Source organism: Vidua macroura, chromosome 13 (genome assembly GCF_024509145.1).
Source record: "Vidua macroura isolate BioBank_ID:100142 chromosome 13, ASM2450914v1, whole genome shotgun sequence".
NCBI classification, from domain to species: Eukaryota; Metazoa; Chordata; class Aves; order Passeriformes; family Viduidae; genus Vidua; species Vidua macroura.
Window position 1 is genome coordinate 18,614,457 of NC_071583.1, and position 26,390 is coordinate 18,640,846.

Sequence of the window (26,390 nt, forward strand, 5' to 3'; positions counted from 1 at the left end):
TCTGCTCCTGCAGAAGCTGTGCTGGAATGTCAAATATCCCTGTCAGAGCTCAGGGCACCGAGAGAGCAGCGAGAGCTCTTGTGGTGCCAAACTTGTTCTGGCACCAGCAAGGGAGACTCCTGAGTTCTTTAGGATGGATATTTGTTGGACAATACTTTTGTCTGACTTAGAGATGGGACAACTGAGAGGCACTTTGAAAACCTTTATTCCATTTTAGTCTCATGAGAAGAGTGAGACAATACAGATGTCGTAATTCACGCTATCACAATTAGAAGCTGAGAATTTCCTAATTACAAAACACTGTAAGCATTTCTTGGCCTATCAGCTTTTTACACCATGCTATAGATGCCTTAAAGCCAATCATCTAAAACTCCTCATAAATCTTACTACAATGTATCTTTCATAGTTCTATTTCTCTAAAGTATCTAATCCTATTTACAAAGCCATCCTTTGGACCTTGTTTCTAGCTCCATTTCTCCCTCAACAATATCTGTCCTATTCCATGCCATTTCTAAATCAGCATTTCTTATCTCAAAGTTTACATACAAATACATACTGTGTAAACCTTCTATCAAGCCCTAAAAACTCTCTACAAATCCCACAGCTACTCATTTGTAACAACTGCTTTACTTACAGGAGAGAACGTTAGTTATTACTGACTGGGTTAATTAACCTGTTTACCCTGGTGGGGCAAAATTGGGCTGTTTGCTCTTTATGTTATAGTGAGAAGTGTTGCAATTCCTTGGGAAACAGATCTGACTGATCCTTGCAGAAAACTGGTTAAAGCCTTAAATCCTGAATGTTAAAAAATGGATGTATCTTAATGCAAAACTGCCAGTGTTCCTGTTTTAATGAGGGCAATGAACATTTCCTTTTATTGTTCCCCTTCTTGTGCATCATGCAATGAACGAGGAGACCCCACAGATGCAGAGTTTAATGTCACAAGAGATAATTGCCACCAAGCAACCCGGATATAAAGATGTAGAAAGCCTCTCTTTTTACCCATAGCTCACATTTCTTCCAGAATTAAAATTTAGCACCCATGTGCTGGAAATCTCACTTTTTCTCCTTAAAGAGATTTCTCTTTCCCCTACTACAGTTATTCTCATGTGTAACTACCCCCACTATGAAATGTATAAAAATCAGCACAAGGTTCTCTGCTAATTTTCAAGTTCTTTCCCACCTTTCTGCTCCATTTGCTGGGAACTTGAGCTGCTGAAGTGGCTTTTTACCCGCTGAGTTCACGCTGAATGTTTCTCAGTTTCATTGCGTGTCACGAAGGGGCAGACACTGAGATCAGGGATGGCATTGTTGGCATTATGTTACAATTTCTGTTTTCAGTCAGGATATTCCCCTGCCCTTGCAGATGTTTTCCCTTTTTACCATCTCAGGAATACATGAAACCCTTCTGCTGAGCACTGGGGTTGCGTAAGTTATTTATGAGTGTTTCAGTTTGGAAATCTGTCATCAAGGAGCCTCAACAATGCTCTCATTGTTCTCCTCTGCTAACTGCTGTGCCTGCATTTTTATTTGAAATTGTTCTGATCACTTATGACAGCAACCTGCAAGATTCACTCACTCACTGATGTTTTTCAGTTGAGATAATTCTGATTTTGATTCCAGGCCCTTCAGATTTGCCCTGACTGCACCAAGACATTCCTCTGTGCTTTCTCCCAGTAGCAATGGATGATCTGTCAATGAAATTCCTTTAAATCTTTTTATATTATACATTTCTCAATTCAAGTATTGTGTGGATGTAAAAGTCATGGGGGAAAAAAGCCTTGGTTGTTCCTGTGCTAAAAAAAATGAAAAAGTCTCTTGCAGATCTTGCAGAAATTATGAAGGAAATGGGGAGAAATGTTTGTCCTTCAGGAATGAAGATTTCAAAAACTTAAGAGAATGTTTCAATGACTTCACAGCACAGCTACAGGAACAATTCTTTTAAAACAGAGTCCATATATAACTTGCCTTATTTCCTGAATTTACATGTGTGAGCATTTGACAAGTCTCTGTACAGTGCAGCCTCTGTATTAATACTGGATAGATTTCATTGAGACTTGAAGAATGAATTGTTAATACACCCAGGCACATTCTCAGCATCCTGAGTTAAATGTAGGACTTCTTTTAGAAATGAATAAAAATGAATTTTCCCATTGTTACATTTAAATTTCAAAATAGCAGGGTTTAAAGGAAAGAGGAAACCTGCCATTGTTCGAGACAATGGAATAATTTCTGACAGGTTGTATTTCTGTTGCATTTAAACGAAATTTTATGGGTCTTAAAGGGTTTTTTGTTTGGGATTTTTCCCAGTATTTCTTCTTCCAATTCAATTCTAACTACAATTAGGACAAAGTAAAGGACTATCAATGAGGAAAAAAAAACAGCATCACTGTAGTTTTCTGCTACTGACATGTTCAATATCTACCTGAGCCTAGAATATAATTTTTAATTATTTATATTAGAGATAATCTGTGCTGTCTTGTCATCTCTCTTTGAAGATATCACACACCTTTTCTGTCAGTTAAAACAAAACTCAACTAAAATACTTTGGCTTGAAATACCTGCCTACAAGAACTGCAAAAACCAGCCTGGTTGGTTTTAATCCACTGAACTGGATTAAAATTCAGGAATATTCAATGTGTGGTGCTGGGGTGATGATGATGGTGTTCATCCCACAATCAATTCCAGCCCTCATTCTGTAGGATTCCACCTGGAACTCAAAAGATCAGTCATTTATTTTGCTGGATATAAGCAATTTGTAGTTGTTCTTTTTTCCTTCCTTAAGATTTTTGCATTTTTGCAGACAAGTGCTCTCTATTTCCTAGTTTATTGAGAAGTTATTCAGTTATTATTAGTTATTCAGTTTTTATTATTCCCAAGTTATTCAGTTATTCCAAGGATTCAGTGCATATTCATGGAGACACAATATTTTAAATTCTGTATGTTGTTTCTCATTTTAATTTATCTTTTCTATTTTAATTGTTGTACTTGTTTTTCAGTTGTTTTTCTGCATTCTCATTGCAGTCTTTGACAGGTGTCTGTCTTCCCTGCTGTCCGTTTTCTTCAGCTTAACTAACCATCAGCTTTGCTTTAGGGGGAAGCTGATCTTTGTTTGCAAATATTTTTGAACAGTTTAAGCTAGGTTTGACTTTTTTTCCAGTTTTCCACAGTGCTGATATATCTGTCCTTACAGAATTGTTTGTTTTGTTTAAAATTGGAAGAAGGGAGGGAATTCAATTTTGAGAGATGGTAAAATAGCAGAAATCTATGAAATCCAGTAAATATGGTTTTGAAGAAAATGCTGTTGCTCCTCCAGTGCTGTTTCCATAGGTATTGCAGCACATCCAGATTCTAAACCCCTCTGCTCTGAAATAGTCCTCAGAATGTGGATTTTTCAGCTGGAGCTGTGGCTTTGGGGAGCAGCTGCAGATTGTGCCCGAGGCAGAGCCACTGTTGGCTGCTGGGTGTGTGACAGATCTGCCTCCTTGCTGAAGTGGGGAGGGCTGCCTGGAATAAATGAATTTCCTGGGCAGCACCCAGGCCCTGCTGGCTGCTGGTGCCTCCAGCCAGCCCTGCAGAGCTGGGCCACTCCTGCCTGTGGCAATCCCACACTTTGTGCAGGCAGCCAAAGCATCACTCAGCATCAGGCAGTTGCTTTGCTGGGAGAGCAATCATTTCTTTACGTGTTGGCAAGTGCCTTTGCTTCTCTCCCAGCTTTAGGGGTTCTCTGCAGACAGTGGATGCTGCTCCTTCAGAAAACTGGGCATTAGGTGCCTGTCCCTGTGCATGTCTAAGCCAAGATCCAGCCCCAAATTGTCCTTCCCGTGGGATGGGGCTGGGAAGGATCAGGGATTTCTGCCTCCCTCTACAGCAGAGGGTGACTGATGCCAGCAGGAGCTGGAGCCAAGCATGCTGGGACTGCTGATGAGCTCAGCAGCAGAAATGCTGGACAGGAAGCAGAGTGGGGATAAATGAAGTTGTAAATATCCAAGTTGTAAACATCCATCCTGTGGAAAACGTGGAGTGAGCAGGGAGGGGACTGAAGGGTGTACCCACGTGCTCAGGGAGGTCAGGACACAGGATCTGATGGTGCTGGCTATCAAAAACCCCTTTTGTGCCCCTTTCTCACTCTCTAAAATGAGATGCTGATTTTTCTGATTGGTCCTTTTGTTTCCTTTCATATCTCTGTACTCTGTTTTCAGGCAGGGAATGCTTTCAGCTGGTGTGCTGTGCAATGAAACTTCCTTAGACTGGCTGGAATCTGGGGATGCTGTTACATTTGAAATAAGTTGGGAGAAATATTTAAGAAAGGAAAGAGCAGCTAAAATTAAAATCCTGCAGTTTTATCTGTCAGATATTTTTAGAGAAAATGGCTACTTGATGAGGCACATCAAGATTATTCCAGAAAACAATGCTTGCATCTCCCAAGAACTAAATGTTGAAAGGCCATGCTTAAACTGGCATTTCTTAAATTTCTGAGAACTCTACTTTCCTCCTTTGCATTATTCTGAAGAAACTGAAAAATCCCAAGCTAAAAAATCCCTGTTGAGACCTTTCAGAGCTGACTCTTCAGTGAGTTAATTCTCCATTTTCTGCCCGTTGCAGTTCAAAATCATGGTAGGCAACAGCAACAGGCAAAGCTCATTTGTATCACTCCTCTCCTCCTCTGAATTAAAACAACAATCTCTTCCTTAAATGGTTTTTCAGCACATTGTACTTGGATTAGTTAAGGTTTTATACTGATTTGCTTTCATTTTTAATACTGATGATGGGAGGGAAAAGAGAGAAGTGTGTGTGTGCAGAGGGTGAGTTCATGATTTGGACACGAGCCCAAAATTATGCCATTTTTGTCTCGTGCTTTCTAAATTTCCAGTGTTTCCAGCATGGCCCTGTTCAGTGCACACCTGGAGCACAGCTTGCTGCAGAACTTTGTTCTTCAGACTTAGTCATGAGTGAATGCACAAGTTTTAGGTAATTTCATTTGAGGTAATTTTTGGAGTATTATCTTTTTTCATGTAATATTGTCAGACTTTCCTGTTCCAAACCCATGAACTGAGGCCCTGAAAAATCATTCCATGATCCTCACAAAAGTGCAATTTTATTGCCTTCCTTTTCACAGCTGTATTACAGCATCACCTTATTAGACTTTTCTTGACAACTTTTTAGGCTCAGATGGCAATAAAAATTGAGAAGTTTGTGAAAAGGAAGGAGGGAATGAGGATTTTTTTAAGGAAACCAGAATTATGGGTTGTGTGGTGAAATTTTGAATATTAACTTAGTGGCTCAGCTTGTTCTCATTCAGGAGGATTCTTCACAGCATAAAACTTTCATTCAATCACTGTTTGAACAGCAGATACATTGAATTTTGAAGAATGGATCTGGCAAGACTTTTTCACATCTGTCTTATTTTCCAAATATCTTTTCAGCAGGTGAACAGTAAATTTCTATCCTTGCTGTGATAAGCAGGGAGTTGACAGCATGTAAAAATTTATCCAGGCCTGTCCAGTTTCTAAACAGAGCCTTGAATATTGGGATATTTTGTGACTCTGAAATGTTTAGTGAAGTACCTGTCCCCTTTTAAGGGAGGGGAGTGTTTAAATCCAGGAACTTGTTTTAGGGGTAAGTTACCTAGAAATCTTATTTAGTGTAAATAATCCAGGAACTTGTTTTGGGGGTAAATTACCCAGAAATCTTATTTAGTGTAAATAATCCAGCTGGTAGCATTGACTCCGTGTTTTATTTTTCCTGGAAATAAACAGCACTGGTTCAAGGTCCGCAGATGCAACCTACTTTGAAAAGGGAAAAAAAAAAAAAAGCCAAACCAAATGTAAATACTGGTAAAAAAAAGTTTGAAATTGATGTGACAGAAATAAAACAAGAGCCAATTTTGCAGCAGTAGTCAGTTTCTTTGGGTTAGGAGCCTGTTTTTTGTGTTTTTGCTTAAGCAGATATTAACTTTTCTGCTCTAAAGCAATCCTGGAGCCAGATTCTCTCTCTGAATGTCTTTGTACCCAGCAATTGAGAGGACTTTGTGCAGAATGCTGTTAAAAAGAATATAACACCAAGGCTGCACATCTGTTTCTCATTTCAAAGCAAGTCTTTTTACTCCAAGCCTGTATTTTTTTCCTTCTGCCATGAGATTTGGGGTTTTTTTAACTTCAGTAAACAGGCCAGAAGAAAAAGATTGCTCATGAAATGGGTTACTGGGTATCATTTACTCAGAAAGCCTTGGCAATCCATGGATTTGGTCCTGTTGGGATGGTGTGCATCCACAGCTTGATTTGTTCTATTAAAATGCCATTGTGTAAACAAAAAAAAAAAAAAAAAAAAAATCTGGAATTCTGGCTCTGTGAAGTGGAGGCTGAAATCAAGGTTGTGGCATCAGCCTGAGAGATTTGCATGGCAGGAGAGGGTGGTGTGAAAATGGGGGTTCTCCTGGCAGTGTTTGCAGCAGCCATGAAATCCAGAAGGAATTGGTGATTTGCAGCTCTCCTAAGCTCTGAAAAGTGACCTGCAGGTGAGGAAAAGATAAGAGTTCCTTAATAAATCCTTCCTGCTCCAGCTTGCCAGGCTGGGTGCAAGAATTATGTATTTCTGGTTCTTTGCTGTGCTTTTATAATTTTTTCCTGCCTGGAAAATGAATTGCTGCATAGTGACACATCACTGAAGGACTGGGTTTATTCCCTGCAAAAGTTCACGTGGGATTTTGTACATCTGTGGTCAGACAGTAACTGGTTTGAGATGAAGAATCACGCAAGTTGTAGCATCTCTCAAGTATTTTGCTCTTGTAGAGCTGTTCCTTGGGAGGATCTCAGTGGGACCAAGGATGAGAATTGTTCAGAAGTGCAAAAGCAAATTCATGCCAGCCTTGGGCCTTTGGGCTCTGCTGGATGTGATTAAATAGGAGAAAATTTCCTTTCCATGCAACAACAAATCGGTCACTTATTAAATCTGGAAACATTTTTTAGAATTATTTTGTGTGTCTATTTGCTGTTCAGACTGGTTTTATTCCTGTGTGATTACTCCCTGTGTGGTCTCCTGGCACAGGAATCTGAGATTATTTTGCCTCGTTCTTTTTCCTTTCTGAGGGCTGGTCAGTGGCTGCTGAACAAATCTGTGCCCTGTTCCATGTATCAGAGAAAGGCTGCTGCTGAATTTGGGGAGGAAAGGTTAGATGTGGGCAGCTTCGTGGAATTCCTCCTTTCTGTGGCACTGGGAAGTTTTCATCATCTCAGTTGGGAAATAAAGTTCCTGAGGGAGACAAAATGTTCTCCCAGTCACTGCCTATATTAAAGGGATTTCATTGGAGTGGATATCTTCTTCAATGGTGCCTGCTCAGGAGCAAATGTGCTGCTGCAGGTGTTTGTTTGCCTCTCTGATATGACATTTGTTGGCTCATGAGCCTGGAATTCTGGGTTTAAAACTACTTAACAAATACTTCCATTCAGCAGGCTGTCCTCTTTGTAAAAAGCAAGTCGTTATAATCAGCAAGGACACTTTTTAATACAGCTTTTCAGCTTCTGTGCTTGCTGCTGGGGGGGAAAAAATGTTCTTTATTGCTGTGCTTTTAGGTTTTTAAGATCCTGTGTGTATGGTCAGATTTGTCACCCAAATCTGAATTTGCCATTGTGGCACCATGGAAGGTCTCTGCCACACAGGGAGATAACAAAGCTATTGCTATCTTTCCATAGCAATAAATTTAGTCATGTTAATGTGTACCAGTACAAAAAAAAAAAATCTAACAGTAATGTGCCTGCAACTCCTGGATCTGTGACCTTATTAATAGTTTGTTCATTTTATTAATATCTATATGAATTTTAATAAATCGGATTATATTTTATATAATAATTTATATTTGTAAAAATTATTTATTTCTAATGTATATGTTTAGATGTATTAATTTTAATTTGTTTTAGCTTATTTGTATTTGTTAAATTATTAATTTAAAAATTTTACTAATAGTAATACTTCAAAAGGCACTTAATGAGAGACTTCTTGGCATTTTCCACCAAAGGGCACTTGGATTTAAGGAGAGCTGTTCCAGGTGCTCCATGCCCAGGCAGTGCTGGCCACTTTGGGTGCCAGGGTGAGCTCAGGAATTCCTGGCAGGGGCTGGCAAGGTCTGCCCATCCCTGAGATAAACCAGGGCACCTCCTGCTCAGCATCCTGGCACTCTGGATTCCTGCACTGACTGAGGGAGCAGCACCTGGAAATTCTCACTCCAGGCTCAAATCCCAGTTTTTGGGAGGCAGGATCAAAGCAGAGTTTGCTGAATAACAAACCCAGCCAGGTTTAAGGGCTGCTTGATGGATGAGCTGTGTATAGAAAGGTTGCTCTCAATTCCCTGCTCTGCTCGTAGTATTTGCACAGCCCAAGGTGGTTTACATCTTTTAATAAGTTTTGCCCCTGGGAAGAGACAAAAATATCTCAGTGTTGTTGTCCCTGCGTTTCTCTGAGGTGCTGTAATAATTTAAACTACGGCTGAGGTTCACTGTGCAGGCTGGGGATGGTTTCAGTGGGCCAAGAACTCTGATCTGTCCTGCAGCACCAAAAATCTGGGTAGTGATTCCTCCAAAAACCTTGTGGGGAAAAAAAAGCCAAAAAAATTCCTGCCAGGGTCAGGAATTCCCATAGGCAGGGCTGTGAACACACTCCAGGGTTAGAAATTGTGTGAGAGACTGCTGCACTTGGGTTGTTCCAGTGGGATTTTGAAGCCCAGAATTCTCATTGAATGTGTAAATCCACAGTGCAGTCCCACCATATTTAGTGGATGATATTGAAAGGACACATCTCCAGAAAGATGCTGAAGTTGCTCAGTTCTCTGTATTGCATTGCGAACCTTCTTGTTACTTCATCTATCTCAGGAATAAAAAACCCAAGAAATTACAAAGCAATGCTCCCAATAAGTTTTTTTAAAATCCCTTTTTCTTTTTAAATTCATGATTGTATTTATCAGTCATTGTACACACACACCAACCCCCCTATGGCAAAACAAGTCTTTAAAGTATGAAGAACAATTTCTGTAGATTCAGGAAGAGAACGTGAAGTGCTGATTTGGTTTATTTTAGAAGAATAAGTGTGTTCAGGAATGTGCCAAATGTTTGATAATCTCCTTTTATATATCTGTCTTCTTTTTCATAGTTGTGTTTCAGTTGTTTCTGTTTGTGTTTTTTGAGACCTAATTATGCATTAGATAGTTTTGCATGAAGAGCTGGGTGAGGATCCCTGTCTGTTTTTAGTAGTAAACTTAGAATCTTGTCAGCTAAATATAAATATGGTTTCTAGTGAGCCTGAATTCCTGTAGGACTCAGTGTAAAAGCTCACAGGATGTGTTTTGCTGAAGAATGTTGTTGGGCTGGGCAAGTTCCCACAGTTTTATCAATGAAATGGTGTTTGAGACCTTTAGGCATTGTTAAACTAGAGAGGATTTCTGAGAGTAAGTTGTGATTGGATGAATTCTGATAGGAGTATTTCCATTCTTGTGAAAATCCTGCCTCCTCTGGGTCCTGGTGATCCTTCCCTGTCACACATTCTGCTCCTTTCTCATTAAATGTCTGTGGCTTTGAGGTCCCTGCATAAATCCTGCTCTGCTCCTTGAAGTTCTGCAGGAAAAGCTGTTTGGAATGAATCAAGCTCAGCTGCTTCATCTGAGAGCAGGGGATGAAATGATCAGAACTTGGAACAAAAATAAGGAAACAATGGATCCTGGGATTGCTCAGGCATAAATTCCTCCCATTTTCTGCCTGCCTGCTGTCACAAAACGTGTAGGATTGGGGTCATGTTTGATATTTATCTTCTCTTCCCTCAATCTGCATCTCACTGGCTTGAAATCAGCCTGGCAACTCCTTCCCTAAAGCTGAAATAAAATTCTTCATGGTCAGGGCTTGAGAGGAGCAGAAACCAAACCTCATGGTTCTTGTGGGAGCCTGTAAGATTGCCCAAATTAAAAATAAACTGGGAAAATGTAAGCAGAAAAAATAGAGAAAGGTACAAGAGCCTCAGAGCCACGAATCTCTGGAGGCTGGGGGGATGTTGGGCTTGGACACCTACTCGGGGAATTTGTTCAGGCTGTCCCAGCATGGTTCTTTCCCTGCACTGACACACTGGAACAGGCTTTTACTGTGTTTTGTGGCACTCAAATGCTCCTTTCATGGCTGTGCAGCCAAGTTTTCCTTCTTGCCCTGTCATCTGTCTTGTGTTATAAGCTTAAAAATGTATTTAAAGCAGGAAATCTTAAACCCCACTGCTCTTCCCTCTTGCTTGCACCTTTCCTCACTGTAGAAATTGAGTTGGGGAAAATGATTGTTCTGTTCTCTGTCATTTTTACCTCTTTGTGCTATCCAGTCATTTTCTGAGTGTTCAGAAAGATTCTGCTTTTATTTTGTGAGCCAAATACGGGGGTGAATCAGATTATGGGTATTGTATTTGAAATACTTCTCTGTTTGTTTATTTGGCAGGTCCTTGAGCAGTATGAACGAGAAGGGTTTAATTTCCTAGCTAAAGTTTTTAATTCTTCACATTCCTTCCTGGAAGATTTGACAGGTCTGACTTTATTGCACCAGGAGACACAGGCTGCTGAGGTAAGCAAATAAAATTTGGATGTTAATTAATCATGTGGTCAAATGATTATTAAGAGAATTAAGCAGTGGAATTTCATTTACAGAATGAAATCATTTACAATGATTTAGACATTTTCTTAAATTAATTGTAACTTTCTGTATCTGAGTCTTTAAATATTAATTTAAAGGAAGCAGGTGACTTGGGTTATGTGGTGTGAGGAAATCAACTGCAATTTTAGGTCAATTAAAATGTAATTATGCTGCTTGATGGATTATAATGTGGGGGGGAAATGCTGTTTACCCGCCCAGTGACAAAAAATGGAATTTGGGCAGAAACTTGGGGGCGTGTTTGATCTCATGGACAGCAGCACTGGTGATAACTCAATACTGAGTTGTGATGCTGTGTTCCATAAAAAATCAAACAGGTGTCTCCTAATATTATATTTAACAGTGATTTGTATTCCTTCCTCCCCCTGCCAATATCTCTACCCTTGTGCATCATCATTGAATTTTGGCACAGCTGTATCCCAGGGATGCTTCTGAAGCAGTGGTTTTGCAGTCCCTGCAGCCTGTGCAAGTGCTGGGGCTGTTTTTTCAGCTGGAAAGGGCTCCACAGTGTTTCTTAATAAAGTTTTGGGTGGATAATCATGACTTTGCTCTCTGTCTCATGTTTAACCTTTGAGAAATAATTGTAGCAGATGCTGGAAACATGAACTCTGAAATGCCTAATGCATTCTGAAGTCAGCATGGTCATACCTAGAAAAAATTGAAATATATATATGAGAGGGATCCCAGAAGGGAAAACAAGCACCCTTTAACACGTGCTACTCATTAACAGCAGCAATAATTAAAGTCTGATTTCCAGGCCTGACTGTCGGTGTCTAGGTTGCTAATGTAAAATGTAAAAAAAAAATTAGTACTGTATTATTTAGCAGGTATTAATCCATAAATCCCTTTTGCAGCCTCAGAGTAGGTGTTTGTTAGTGAGGTTTTAGATATTCTCTACAAAATACAGAGTCTGGTGGGAGCTTGCTACAACTTACTGAAGCTCAAAGTTTTGCTTAAAACCCAGAATTTGTGTCCTTTCAAAACTCCTGGGGAACTTCAGTGTGGTTTATGCAGTGAAATCACTGCTCAGAGGTGGAAAATCTGACATACAAAGCATTTGCAGAGCTCATGCTTTCAAATTAGGTTAATTGCCATAAAACCAGGGAGCTGGCTTGATTCTTCCCTGTAGGATTGCTGCATTTTTGGGAAAATCCATCTCTTTCAGCAGTGAACCAGTGGAGCAGTCTTGGTGAACCTGTGTTTCTGAATGGCAAGGGCTGACAGGGCAGATTATTGGTGGAGATTCTGGAGCACCCCTGCTTGCTCTGGGTTAAAAACCAGTTCTTCGTTGCATTTTGCCACTGAAAAACATTACATTTTGGCTCTGAAAAACAAAGAGCTTGTTCTGTGCTCCTCCACAAGTCTCTCAGTTCATCATCTGGGGCAATTCTTAAATTTTTTAGGTGCACAAGAGAGTGCCTTTAATATCTTTTCTGCAGAATTACTCTCCTTTAATATCTTTTCTGCAGATTTACTCTCCTGTCTTGAGCCCCTTTTCTCTTGTATTCCGAGCTCCTTTTTCTCACGTTGCAGCTGGGCACTGTGAGCTCTGCAGAATGATTTTTTTGGGTTTCTGGCTGCTTTGGAGCTGCTCTTGGCAGAAAGTGTTCCCTAAAATGGAGCCATTGGAATGGCTAAGGTTGGTGCTCCTTTGATTTGAGATATTCTCAATGCACTCTAAAGACTGCAGCAAAAGCACTGAGGGGTTTCACCAGGTGTGGATGGCCTGGTTTGGGATGGGAATGTTTTCTTTTTCTGGTGAGAAATTATCTGCTTTTCACCACTCAAACTCTTCAGAGAGATTTTGTGGATTATTGATGCATTTGGAGGCCATAAAATGGCTTTTGGTAACTGCAGATTTTCCTTTTCTGTCTAGTAAAATCTGTCCAGTGCTAGTCCAGACCTATAAAGAAAATAGACTTGTAAAGTTAGTTGTCATCCAGCCTTCTATTTACCCAGTAACATCATAATTGGGTTGTAATTCCATATATAAATCCCTGATATTTCACTAATAAACCTGCATCTGATAGGGGAACTACTCAATCTTGTGCTTATTTTTAAAAGGTTCTCTGTTAGAATGTGCATTCCTTCAGAGCATTTCACTGAACATTTTGCCAAGGGTGTTTTGTTGTGGTCAGAAAAAGTGTTGTGCTGCTCTTACATTTCAATTTTTGTTAATAGCTTTTATTTCTAATTCACCTAAATGCTTTGTTGCTTTCATGCTGTGTGTGTAAAAGTGCTTTAATGAGAAAATTTTTCTAAGTTTTGAGTTTGCCTAAAAGAGACTCTGGATAAGTGTGTTCTGTAGGAGTGACTGTTAAATGCAACATTTTTGGATAGCCTGAATTTCCATGAAAACTCCCCCCACATTATTAGCACTGAGTGTGTTTGCCCAGATTTAAGGAACACAATTTGCAGTAAGATATGGGAGACCTTTCACTTAGTGAAGATCTTTCTTTACTTGCACTGTTTAATTCCTATTCCAGGGCTGTGCTGTTGACCATAATATTTTAATACATTTGAATATGTGTAAAGTTTTAATACATTTAAAACGTAATTAACTTAAACATTTAATACACTGTTTAAAAATATGTTTAAAATTTTAATACATTTAAAGAGGTTTAAAGTTGATACAAATTGCAGGATTTTTAGTCAATAGAACACCTATATCTTAAATCATAAATATTCTCCATGACTTCCTTAGCATGACAATTAATAAATAATAACACCAGCAAGCTTTCCTATCCTGTCTTGAACAGACAGCACACTTCAGGCATCTGCTCCTTCCACATCTGGCTTTAATTTAGGTTCTGTGGAACATTTTGGGTTTTTTTTTCCCCAGTTCAATCTTGCTGTGCAGCTTGGGCAGCACATGTGATGCCACGGGCTGGGAGGGGCAGGGGGAGCTGTGGGGAGCTCCCATGTCAGCTCCCTGTTGGCACTGGGTGCAGTTCATCTGGGGAGCTGCTGGGAGCTCAGAATTGCTGCTTTCCACATCACTCGGGCTCCTCTCTGCAAAGCTCAGCTTTTAAACTTGACCCTTGCTCGCCCTGTGGTCCAGTTTAATGGCTGGGCTTAAAACAGAGGCAGCCTGAGCGTCCTTGGGTTGTTAATCAGGGCTGGGGCTGTGGAACTGGAGGCAGAAAAGTGAATAATTTCCAGGTCACAGCTTGGCTGGGCTGCCCAGGACTGCTCCATATCAGTGCATCCCTAAACCCAGCTGGTTTGTTCCCCACATGCTCCAGATCAACCCTGCAAAGGGCTCATCTGTACAGATGTTGTGAAGATGCTTTTCCTCTAAAATTTCTAATTCAAGCTAAAATTTTCTCCTCATGAACAGCAGCTTTGCTGATATGCTCAACTCACTTCTCTCTGTAATTCCCTGTAATTCTCCTTTCTCTCTGGAATAAGACACAAGTGTAAATATGCTTTTCTTACTTTGCATTTCAATTCCTGAGCTACTTGGATGTTTTACTGCACCTCCTGCTTTCATCAGGATGAAAGAAGATTATAAAACACACACCAGAAATACAATTTTCACTTGGTTTTCTGATTCAAAAACCCTCTTGCAATCCAAGAGGGTCATAAAGAGCTTTGGGAAAAAAAAAATCAAATCTGTAGCAGAGTTCCTATATTTGAATGTGAATTTAAAGGTCAGGTATGGTGCCAGCAGGTCATTATGTCTGTGTTATTTTACTTCAGTAATGTTGTATTTCAAGTTCTCTCACAAAAAGAAAAGGTATCAGTAGTTTCTGTGGTAAGTTCTTGGAGCCAGTGAATGAGACCTGTTTGGCATTTCCAAAATCCCTTTTTTGTGCTGGTTTACTGTATCCCAAACAATCCTAATTAATGGGAAAAAAAAAAAAAAAAAAGGATTCACACTAGTAAAATGCTCAGAGAAAATACAGACAACCCAATTTTATCATTTCTGCACTTATTTGAGGTTTGTGCCTGATAATTTTTCAGTAATTTCTTGAGGAACAAGGCTTAGCTGTAGAATAAGCAGCTGGTGTTAAAAAGGAACTTTGTGTTTGTCCTAATTTGGAAGAAAATTCAGAATTTCCAGTGTGCTTTTCTATTAAAAATATCCTGCTTGTTTCTGATTCTGCATTACATTATGCAGTGTATTTGATGCTGAAACAATAACATATGAAGAGCCAAAAAAAAACCCCAAGCAAAACAGAAAAACCCAGCTACAACAATATTGTAACAGTAAATTCTCTAACTTGGCAATTTTTCTCTGTTAGCCAAGTATTATTCAGAATTTAATTTTATTTGGTGTTATGAAAACATCCTAAAGAAATCATTACTGATGGGTAGCCCAAAATTAATATTTGAGACTTTTCTGTGATTGTCAGCTTTTTTGTTTCCCTTCATGTTTTTAATCTGGTGCATTTCTGGAGAAATTAACTTTGACAGATTCAGGCCTGCCCTGGAATTTCTTTCCTAAGAGATTAAGAGATTAATTTGTTTTCTTTCAGGAGGTGCGTTGGTTTTTTTTCTTTTTGAGTTTTCTCATGATGTCAATTAGTGTCATCATTTTTCTTCATTTATCAAGTAATGTTTCCTGGCTCTTTGAACAATGGTAATTTTTTTTTTTTTTTTTTTTGCTGATGCCTTTTGCTACTTTTGGAAGGGTTTAGAAATATCTGTAAAGTGGTGCCTCTGTTTGCTACCAAAACATGAGCTCCTTGCCTTTCCCTTGATACCTTCGATGATAATTTCAATTATTATCATTAATTATATTCAAATGATCTTCCTGGGACTTACGTCAGAGAGTGATGTGCACAAAGATTCCTGTTTCATGGGATACCTGAATAAATGTGTGTTTGTCCCTTCAGGGCAGGGAGGGACTTGTGCACACATTTATTTTTTTTGGAGGGAAGAACAGTTGGTTGGTATCCAGTTATCATTTTTGTTTGAGATGTCAAATATATGGGGGAAAAAGCCCCACTGAAAGAAATGGAATAATGGCATTTGGGTTAGCAACAGGTTTTTTTGCTTTTTTTTTTTTCATGGGTTTTTCATAGGGTTATTTTTTGATGTCTCTTCATGAGGTCAAGCACAACTTTAATTTACAATTAAGGGTTATTTTTTTTTAACTGAATTGCTGTCTTAGTGTCAAAACATTGCTAGAGTTTAAATCTCCATGTAAAATTTCACAGTCTCCTGTAACTTTAAAATGGAAAGTGCTAATAGGAATAAATCTATTCCTGTTAAATAGAAAGTGCTAAAGGAATGAATCTATTATCTCATCACTTTCTATGTGAGGGGCAGAGGCTTTGCAAGAAGCACCTGGACCAAACCTGCAGCAGCATTAACTCTGTTCTTCACGAAGCTTCTGCAGACAATGATTGCTGGCTGGATTTCCTCTTGGTGAGCAGTATTGATGAGTGCAGGTGATCAATATCAGCCCTTCTCTCCCAGGGGGGCTCTGGGCTTTCCTCTTTCAGTAGCAATCACCTGCAGTCCTGCTGCAGAGGTGCCCTGCTCTTCTTCATGACTCCTTTTAATTGCCCTCGTTAGAGCAGCACCTGAACAAGGAGTATTGGGGCTGATGAAGAAATGTTTTGATTTGTGCTGTGGTGGTAAATGATGTTAAATTGCACTTTATTGAAGATTTTAGAGTAATTTTAGCTAACGATGAGCACAGCACTCCAAAATTTTGAAGGGAACTGCTAGACTGAAGCTGTAAAATCTTTATTTTGGGGAAGCAGTTCTCTTCTAGAAAGAGTTTCAAAGTCTCTTGACTCTTCTTCCTTGGAAGGAAAAAAATCTCCAGTAAAGGAGAAGTAATACAATTCAGGGATTAAATCTCTTCCATTCCAATATGCTTTGTCACAAAGAAGAATGAATAGACTGTTCAAGATGCTTTCTGTTATTCTCATGTGAAGAATAAGAAATTACACAACATAGACAAACACGCTGATGAACTTCTTTAATTAAGACCATAAATTCTACAATGTGCATCTCAGTCCAAGAGTATATGAGTGCTTGTTCAAATAAATTTTTTTTAAAAAGAGGAAAGTTTGCTGCTGGCCAAATCAGTGCCAGATTTCAATGAACACCAGTTGTTGTAGCCTTTCCCAGAGGTGCTGTGAATGTCTTGGGGCAGGGCTGCCTCAGCACCCCCTCAAGTGTTAATTAAGTTACTTCATTTGGGATGAATGTGCTCTGGTCATCCTGGAGCCTGCGAAATGTTGTCCACCAGAATATTTTCATTTTTAACTGTGTTTGCCTCCGGACAATCAGATTTCCTCTGGAAACACCTCCTGGACTTCTCTGGGGGCATTTCTGTCAGGGGGAGCCCATGCAGACAATTACCACATCCCCCAAGTGCATTGGTGCTCTGTTATTGCCACCAGCTGTTTCACACCCCAAAACCTCTCTGCACAGGCAGCAGTGGCTTCTTTTCAACTTTGGGACCGATTTTCCTGTAAATATAGGTGGAATATAGGAGATATATAAGAATATAGGAAATGGTAATAAATGAAGTAGATTGAAATGTGAAGAGCTGCTGGAAAATCCTGTGGATTTAGCACAGCCTCTCTTCAATGCCAGCAGTTGCTAAGTCACAGAGGAAATTAAGCACCACAAATTTTAAGAACAGAACATCAATTTTAAGACATGCTCCTGTTTGGAAATCTCATATGGAAAACTGTTTGTGAACAACTTCTCAGCTGAAATTTTCACCATGTGGCTCAGGGTTTCTTCCTTTGTGAGCCATGAAATAATTTTACCAGAGTGAGTGTTACAAGATTTGCATCCATGTTGCTACTGAGTTTGGTTGACACTAATTTATAAAACAGGCAGATTTGAAAGCCTTTAAAATGAATATTAACCTAGCTCTTACTGGCCTGAGCACTCTTTCTATTTGAAAGCTTTCCTGGTGTTTGCACTTTAATGAACATCTCTGCAAAGTGCTGGTGTTTCCTTTCCCTCAATGTAGTTCAGGTTCTCCTGAAGTTTCCTTTTTCCAGCACTTTTTTGGAACACATTAAAACCTGGCTTCCAGCTGAAATATACTATGCAGCATAGTTGTTTTTATGGAATTGGCTGTAGTCCTGGGGAAACCACCTGATATCTTAGGAGTGATAAAAATTAATGACCAATTCTGTAGTTAAAACCCAACTTTGATTCCAAGATGAGCCACTTTGTGCCTGAGAAGATAAGGATTGGTTCTCTCTTATCTCTTCAGTGATAATTTTTCCTTAGCAGTGACTTCTCTTAGTTAATTTAATGTCAAATTAATGGGAAAGTTAAATCTTGTAAATTGTAAATTAAAGTTGTGCCTGACCTCATGAAGAGACATCAAAAAATTCTGCGTCGTTATGCATGTAATAAAAAATCAGCCAAGAGAAAAGTGTCTCACTTCTAAGCTTGGAGATAATAACATCTAAAAAAAAAAAAGGTTTAGGATGAGTTTCTGTTTTCTTGGTCTGTCAACCTTTAAAAACCCCACTCTAGGTATTAAATAATGTGCTTTAAATTAGTGCTGAGTTATTGCATTTTGTAGTGTTGAGTCTGGGACACCAAAGCTTTTCCTACGTGTGATGTTTCACGAAGCAAAAGCTGCCTGTGGGTTACTGAGTTTGTTGTTATTTTCATATACAGGAAAACTTTTTGTTATCCTACAGGTGTGGTGATGATTTTTAGTCATTTAATTGTTAAACAGCAACCTTAAAATAATGTTGTTTTACTGGATAAATAGGAGTGGGTTTAGTAAATAGAAAATGCTAGCCCTGCAAATCTAACAACAGAACTTTTTAAAAGTCAGGCTGAGCTGCAAGCCATGGTAGGAAGGAAATTCATGGCTAAAATGTGATCAGCTCCCAGAGCTGATTTGAAGTCGGTGTGGAGCAGTTCTGCTGCCATCTCTGTGCAGGAGGGTGTATGTGCAGATGTTGTCTGATTACTGAAGTGTAAAATATTGCAAAATGGCCATTTAATGGCACAGGGCTGTCTAAGACAAGAGGTGAACTGACTCTGTTCCAGTCAAAACACAGAAGTAAACAGAATAAAACTGGTCTAGTTAGAATGACCTTAAAGCTGTGAGATTATGGAAATAAATCTGGAGAAAAACTCTACGTGTGCAAGTATGTCAGTACTTTGTCATCTGAAGATAACAGTTCTGTTGAAGTACTTGTTATATACAAAATAAACTCCTGTAATTGTAAAGTACTGACTCAAGCCCACCAGGCAATGAATTTAATCCCCTGCAAGTCAAGTGTGAAATCCAATAGGTTTGTCAACGAATACAAAAAATCCGTGGCCAGGAAATAGATACAAACTGTGATTTAGGTGGAGATAACTGCTGAGAGGCTTATTTATTTTTTGGGAACTAAAGTCAGTCACGGAAACAGAGAAGGGAGGCACAAGTAAACCTGTAAAGAATTAAGCAACCACTTTCCAGCCTCTCAAGGGGATAGGGGTTAAGAGATACAGTTTTAAAAGTCTTTATGTTGTTGAAAAGTTTATTTGTCTAATGTCTACTGAGACAGCGTGCCAACAACAGCAAACCCAGTAAAAGTTAGAAAGAGAAAACTCCTACTGGAAGAGAATATGAAGGCATAACAAAGCTGTTTAGAAATATTACAGTGCAGCAGCTGGTTTTGCTAATGCTTCTTGGTTATTAAAAAAAAAAATAATCATCTAAGTCCTAATTCCCTTTGTCTTCTCACTCTGAGTAGCTGCAGTGTGTGAAGCTTGCTGGCCCATGACTCATTCTCCCCACTCATGCTATTTCTTTGAATAGCCCTTGTAAAAACATGCATTTTGTGTTAGTTGTCTTAGCTGGCAATCGAGGAGGCTTTTTTTTTTCTCCCTGGGTGAGTGATTTATGTGTGCTAATCTCTGGATCTGCCTTTGCCACACATGGTGCCTATGAAAACACTGCTGGTGCTGTACCTGGGATTGCTGTGCTCACCTTTCTGCAAGAGTAACTCAGGCACTAAAACTCCTTTCATCTCTTCCTCCACAAGCAATAGTCTCATAGCTAAGAAATTCTGACACCTTGGGCTTCTTTTCAGGGACAGGCAGTCGTGAAACTGAGGCTGGATTTCAGTTCTTACTAGATCTGAAAAGGGTAACGAGCAAAGAAGATGCAAATGCAAAGTAAGATGTTATTTCCAGCCCCTAAAAGAAACCTCTTGGCATTTGATACTTCTGCTCTCTGGATTTAATCTATATTTTAGTGTTTGGATCAAATTGTTGAATGCATTTAATATGCAATTTAATATGGTTTAATTTGTAGATCCATGCCTGCAGATTATGTTTGGGTTGCTCAACAAAGTAAAATCTTGATTATAGCCAAACATTTTGATAAAGTTCAAGGAGCTGACTGTGACTTTCCTTTTTGTACGGTGGAAATGAGAGATGGTTATGGGAGATTTAGGAAAAGGAAGTAATGCTGTTAAATATCATTTTAATGAAGTTGAGGCATGAAGGTCACAAAGTTTTCTGTTAAGTGAGGTAAATTCAAGCAGGGTTGGTCAGTGATACCATCCCTTTAGGTTATAGCTGCTGGAGGATGCTGCAGGAGTTTTCAGGACAATACTAGAGAAAAGTCAGTGTATTTGGAAAATTGCTAGGATTTAGGTTCTTCTTATTTCTTATCTTATTCTATTTCTTATGAAATAGAAGAATGTAGCTTTCATTAAGAAGTTCCTAAATTGAAGAATAAATGTTTTGATGATTGTGTCCTCTGCATTCGAAGGTGAATGATATTCCCAGTTCTAGCACGAAGTCTGCAATCCTTCCTTCTGGTGAGAGGGTTTTTTTTTTCATTCTTCAGTTTAAAAGCCAAGAAAAAGAGTTTGTGGCAGACAAAACTGCCTATAGAATAGAGTGGCTGTTTGGGATTGTTATTTTAATGTGAAGGGATGAGGTAATAGAGCACAGCAATAACCAGCAAGCTGCAATCTTTGACTCCAGCATCGACGACTCCACAGGCCTGATCTTTATTGGACTTTTTTTTAAATTTGGGAGGAAGGGGGGGGCTCTGATTAGCATATCTGTTTCAGGAAGAGTATCAAGAGTTCTCTAATTTCATATTTAAATCTGGGAACTGATTAATACTTGAGGCATGCAGAGAGCTATAACATGAAGGCTGTTGTTACTATAGTGAGATGCTATTACAGACATCACAAGACTTGTTATACAAGGAAACATGATTACTTTGGATTAAAGGAGTTGCCAAAGGCTTGAAGGATTTATTGGTGCTGCTGCTTGGAGTTATATATAACTTCATTATTTTGTTGAAAACATTGAGATCTAGAATTAATGAAGCACAGTAAATGCTGCTGAAATGAATCAGCAGGTTTGACAGCTTTGAACTGACACTGAGCCACTGATGAACTTTCTGGGAGCATTCTTTAGGCCTCCAGATCACTGGATGATGTACAGAAAGGAATAAACCCAGCTTTTGCACAGAGAAATGAAGCTTAATGAGTGCAGTGAGGTGCAGCAGAGTTGATGTGATCAAGATCATATTTCTGAAATGACGTGTAATTCCTGAGCTTGTGGGGGAGGAAATGGCCTGAGCTGCTGGGGATGGGCTGGATCTCTGGGATCAAACATTCTGGGAGCAGTGGGGATCTGCAGAGCTGGGAGCAAGGATGAGAGACAGCAAGGGTCATGTGGGTCTGGGCAAAGCAAGGGGAAGTGGGGAATCTGACTTTAGAAACAAAGGACTGGAATTGGCCTTTTTTCCTGCAAAACTTGGTCACGGGTGGTGTAATTAGAGGGGAAATGCAGATGTGAAACAGCTCTGCAGTGTGCTGGGCTTTTCTGTGTGACTTCAGAGTTCAGTGCATCTCACATCCACTGCATCATTTCATTCATCTCAGCTGGATAAAACTGGCAGCATTTTGACATTGCTTCCCTAACCCAGCTCAGAGAGTGCTGGGAGATCCAGAAATGCTTTCTAGACAGCTGCATTCCCTTCCTGTCTGTGCAGTCTGCAGTACTGCAGAGATGTTTCAAAAGCAGATGATTAATTGCAAATTATTTATTGCTTTCTTAAAATGAGCTCAGCAGTCATCATTTGCTCTTGATACCACGATGCAGAATTAGTGCTGTGGGAATTAATGTGAGTCTGAATGAGAAATGAGCCGTAATCAATGATGAAAGGTTTTTAAGTTTTGAAATAAGTCTTACAACATTAATCCCTTACAAGCAATACTATAAAGAGAAAATATGTAATGGCAGAAATTGTTCTTGAGCTGCCTTTGACTCTCCCCTCTGTAATGTGAGTCATGAATTTAGTTATGTAAAAATATGACTAAGTCCCTTCTGCTTTGAGGTACAGCCCTGGGTGAAATGCAGTATGAGATTGGATTTCAGTAAATTGGACAACTTCTTTCCCAGTCTTTTTAACTTTGAATTTGGGACAAAACTACATCAAAAGCTGGAATAGCTTCCTCATCTAACTGTTCCATGGCCGAGTGGGTTTTTTTTTCTCTTCAGATAGTGTCTGATTACTAAATTAAGCTCTCAGCATCAATAAATCATTTCCCTGCAGAGTAAAACCTATAATTTTTCATACCTGTTGTCTTTTGTACCTTTTGAAATATCTCTCTGGGGGCTGTGGAGCAGCTCCCAGGGCAGGTACAGCAGACAGAGAGCACAAAGGAATCCAGGTGCATGTTGTGCTTTGCTGGGGTGACAAGCTGGGCACATTCCAGAGGATTTGCAGGAGCTGGGCGAGCTCTGGGAGCATGCTGGGGTTATGGGGTTTACAGAGCGAGGAGCCCAGTGAAAAACCAAATGAGGGGTTTTTCAGGAGTCCCATACACCGTGTGGTGTGACCCATGTGGGACTCACCAGGGCACTCCTATTCCCAGGAAACAGCTGGGGAAGCACAGAGGATCACTCCTGGTCCTGCAGGGATCACTCCTGGTCCTGCAGGGATCATTGCTGATCCTGCAGGGATCACTCCTGGTCCTGCAGGGATCATTGCTGATCCTGCAGGGATCACTCCTGGTCCTGCAGGATCACTCCTGGTCCTGCAGGGATCACTCCTGGTCCTGCAGGAGCACACCTTAGAGCCCAGCCCAGCCCAGCCTGGTGCTGGGATGTGTTTCTCACCATTTGGAGGTAAATCAGAGTCTGCAGAGCCAGCTGTGTGGAAAAGCTGTCCTGGTCTGAAGTGTTGCCTTGCAGACCCCATTGGCCAAGTGGCACTGGAATATTTTAATTTAGGACTTCTCATTTCATGCTGTGAGGGGCATCACAGAATCAAAATCTTCAAAAGCAAAACGCTGTTTGTTCTGGATGTCAAAGAGTTGGAGGGCAGAAGGGAAGAATGGAAATAAGCTCTTGCCCAGATTATAAATTAGTGGCAATTAGAAAAAATCTGTTAGTCCACAAAACCCAACAGCTGGGATTTCTCCAGCCCTGCAAGCCCTCAGCTCATTTTTCTCTCTGTATCCCACCCAAAGGTATTTTAAAGCTGAATGAAGACAGTTCTCATTCTTTATTGTGCTTATATTGACATAGTCACAGATGTTACTGCTATGCAAACCACTGGTATTATTTTTGCTCTTAAGTACTTTCCTGGTTTCCCTTTTGCTGTGACAATTTTGTCATTGTTGCTGGGAGCTGGAGCTATTTCATTCATGGGCCACAAATGTTTTCTGTTAAACATTCAAAACCTCCCATCCTCCTATTGTGCTCTTCCAGTTTACTATGAAGTGCTCCAGCCCCATCCAACAGTTTGGTTTAAACCTTCCTCCCTTCCTGTTATTTTTAACATTTTCTCAGTTTTGCTTTAGGTCTCCAAAATGTATCATTGCTGTGAATTTAGTGATGAAAATCTCCTGTCTCATTCACTCACTCCAATTCCATTTCTTGCCTCCTTTGGATTTCCCTGCGTCCCAGCACTTCTGCTCCCACGTCCTCCGTGCTCATAATTTCTGTTTGGTTCACACCTGCTTGCATTGGCTTTGAATGTCCCCTTTGCATCCTCTGGATGTTGGATTTTAAACAAAAATGTTCATCTTCTCATCTTCCAGATTTGCAGATTTACTCCAAGTTATTTCATGGTAAACTCTTGGAATCAACGCTTCCAGCTTCCTGTTATTTTTGTATTCTTTTGTTCTAATGGTATTTGTAAGCTGATATAGGAATGCTTCTAAACAATTTACTTTTCAATAATGGACTTGGGTTTTTAGCAGAGTGTTATAAAAAATGCTGCTCATTACTGGCCTTTTCTTGCACTTTTCCTGAGCCTTGTCATGTTAAAAAAAAACCTCATTTTTCTTCAGTCTTTCTGCTCTTTCACAATAATCTGGTTGAGTAATCCAGCATTTATTCAATTTATGCTTGCAAACACTTCCATTTTAAACAGCTACTGGACAAATGAATTGCATCAGTAATCCTGTAGTGCTGTTCACTGATTTATACTTAATTTTTATACTTCTGTTTGTTTGCATTTAACTATTTAAATTTCTTCTGTGCAAAGACTGGATTTAAGGTTAGGCTCAGGTCCTGTGTTTTATTCTGTTTGTTCCTTTAGTGAGGTGACTGCCTTGCCCAGCATTTATTCTGTTCTCCCCATAAAGTCAGTTTAATATTCTGGTTGATTTTCCATTCTTCTTGTACAAACATGCACCTTCCAATATTTGCATCCCCATTGAGCAATAAGAAATTGTCAGTACCTGTTTTTCCTGCCTGTTGAGTATCAGGTGTAATTTACCAGGCATTTTTGGGAAATATTCCTTCAGCCCATTGCCCCTTGTCAGCAGCCTCCCTCAGCCCTGTGTGCCTGGGGAATTATTCCAGTGCACAGCTCTTGCCAAGGCCTGTTACCTCCACACTGACAATTAAACATCAAAAGTTACACTTTAAGCCCTAACATTTATATTTAAAAAAAAGCTTTTTTAAATCTTGTTTTTCCTCTATCTTCTTCATGCCTGTAACTAATTTAATTTCTTGGAAATTTAAGGCTGTCCACAGGATACTGATGGCCTCAGATGCCTTTTTTTTTTTTTTTTTAATATATTTCCATTGCCAGAGTGAGATGTGTGCCCCTACTCAGACAAGACTGAGTCCATCTGTTGTTGCCCCTATTTTTTCTGTCGGGATTTTTCCTTTTTCTTCTGAACTTTTCACTGGAGGTTTTGCTGTTATTTCACCCCAATTCCATGGAAAGAGTGGAGCACACAGAAAAGCTGGGCTGAATCTCTTGTATTGCAGCTTTTGTAGCAAAGCTGCTGTGGGCCCTTGGGTTTTGTGTGGTTTTGTTACAAACCAGAGTGTGCTGACATCACCAACAGTGCCCAAATTTGTTTTCATCCCCCTGACACAAACAGAAAGGAGAAGGAGCCCCTTCTATTCCCATTTTTTGTCCAGCTCAGGTCTCTCCATAGCTTTTTATTGAGCAGAAAAGGCAAGGAAGTGAAAATCAGAGAGAGCTTTGTCATCCTTGTTCTCACCATCAACTCCAGCACACTGAAAGTCGCATTTTTATCCCTGGCAATTGAGTAACTGTTCACAGAAAAATACTGCAAGTTCTTGGAATTACAAACATATCAGGCCATGAGCCAAGCTTCCCTGGCTAGGCAGTGGCAAAAGCTGCCAGTGGATCTGAGTTTTATGTGGGGTTTTTTTTTTCTGCTGTTCTCTCTGAGATCATCAAAACTTATTGCAGCAAGGATTCAATATTGGATTTGAATTGTTGTTCCGGAGTTTAAATGGGAATTCTCACTTACGGAGCAGCCATCAGATCCTAGCTGAAGTTGTTCATCTGGAAATTTTAAATTAAGTTTTATCCCAGTACATTAGTAATTTTAGCAGAATGTTCTCATCCAAAATGAAAATCAGATGTTCTTCATGGAAATAGGGAAGTCCAGACAATGGGTATTGTGTTTAGGTTACAAGACTTGTGGTCTTCCTTTCTTTTAATTTTATTTTTGTTGTTTACGTTGCAGACGAGTCTTTGTTCATTCTAAGGAATAAAGCTATTAGTTTAAAAGCACTATTTTTTTAAAAGTTTGTATCCAAAAATATTTCTCTTGAGCTGTATAAAAAATTGGATTTTCTGGAAATTCATTGCCTTCATGAATGGACTCCTGGTGAGCGAGGAATTTTTATGACTCCCTTAAAAAAACAATTGCAGGCATTCCACAAATAAACAATACATTGATTTGGGGGTGCATTTTAATGGCTATTTTATAATTATTTCTTCTCCAGTGTTTATTTCAGTATGGTATGTTGTAATTTTTAGCTGAGTTATCCTAAGAATTCCCTTGTACAGCAGAGAGCAGAGCTTTGGAGCAGGAGCCAGTTCCCAAGTGCAGACCCACGCCTGCCTCTGATACTTCACTGATTTCCATGAGTCCTGCAGGAAGAGCTGGAATAGTTCAGGCCAACTGCTTTCAACTTCTTTTTGCATCTTGTTTTGGCAATTCTGATCTCTTTTCCTCAATTAGATTTTCCTCCCGTGTCTCTCATTAATAAAAGTCACATGAGGTTTTTCTTTTGTTTGATTTCTCTCCTTTCAGGGCTGTCTTTGCTGAATAGTTGCCCACATCCCATTGGATTTGCCTTTTCCTGTGTGTAAACCCTTGTGAGTGGCAGTCCTGATTTTCCTGGCACAAGAACCAGTGCCCAGTTCGTGTCCACAGCAGCACAAACCCTGACATTGCACAAGAGGCTTGTTGGAAAAATTGGGATAAGGGGCACTGAAGAATCCTGGGCTGCTCCTTGTCCCACAGGGAGCAG

The 26,390-nt window shown here is 39.7% G+C and overlaps 1 protein-coding gene across 1 annotated transcript in view; it reads left to right on the plus strand.

Moving 5' to 3' along the window:
• The window catches only part of ATG7 (autophagy related 7), a 76,273-nt gene that overhangs the window by 20,384 nt on the left and 29,499 nt on the right, over positions 1–26,390 (plus strand). The window contains exon 18 of the mRNA XM_053989098.1: positions 10,458–10,580. Coding sequence (XP_053845073.1) covers positions 10,458–10,580 — 123 coding nt within the window. The remainder of the gene's footprint in view (positions 1–10,457; positions 10,581–26,390) is intronic.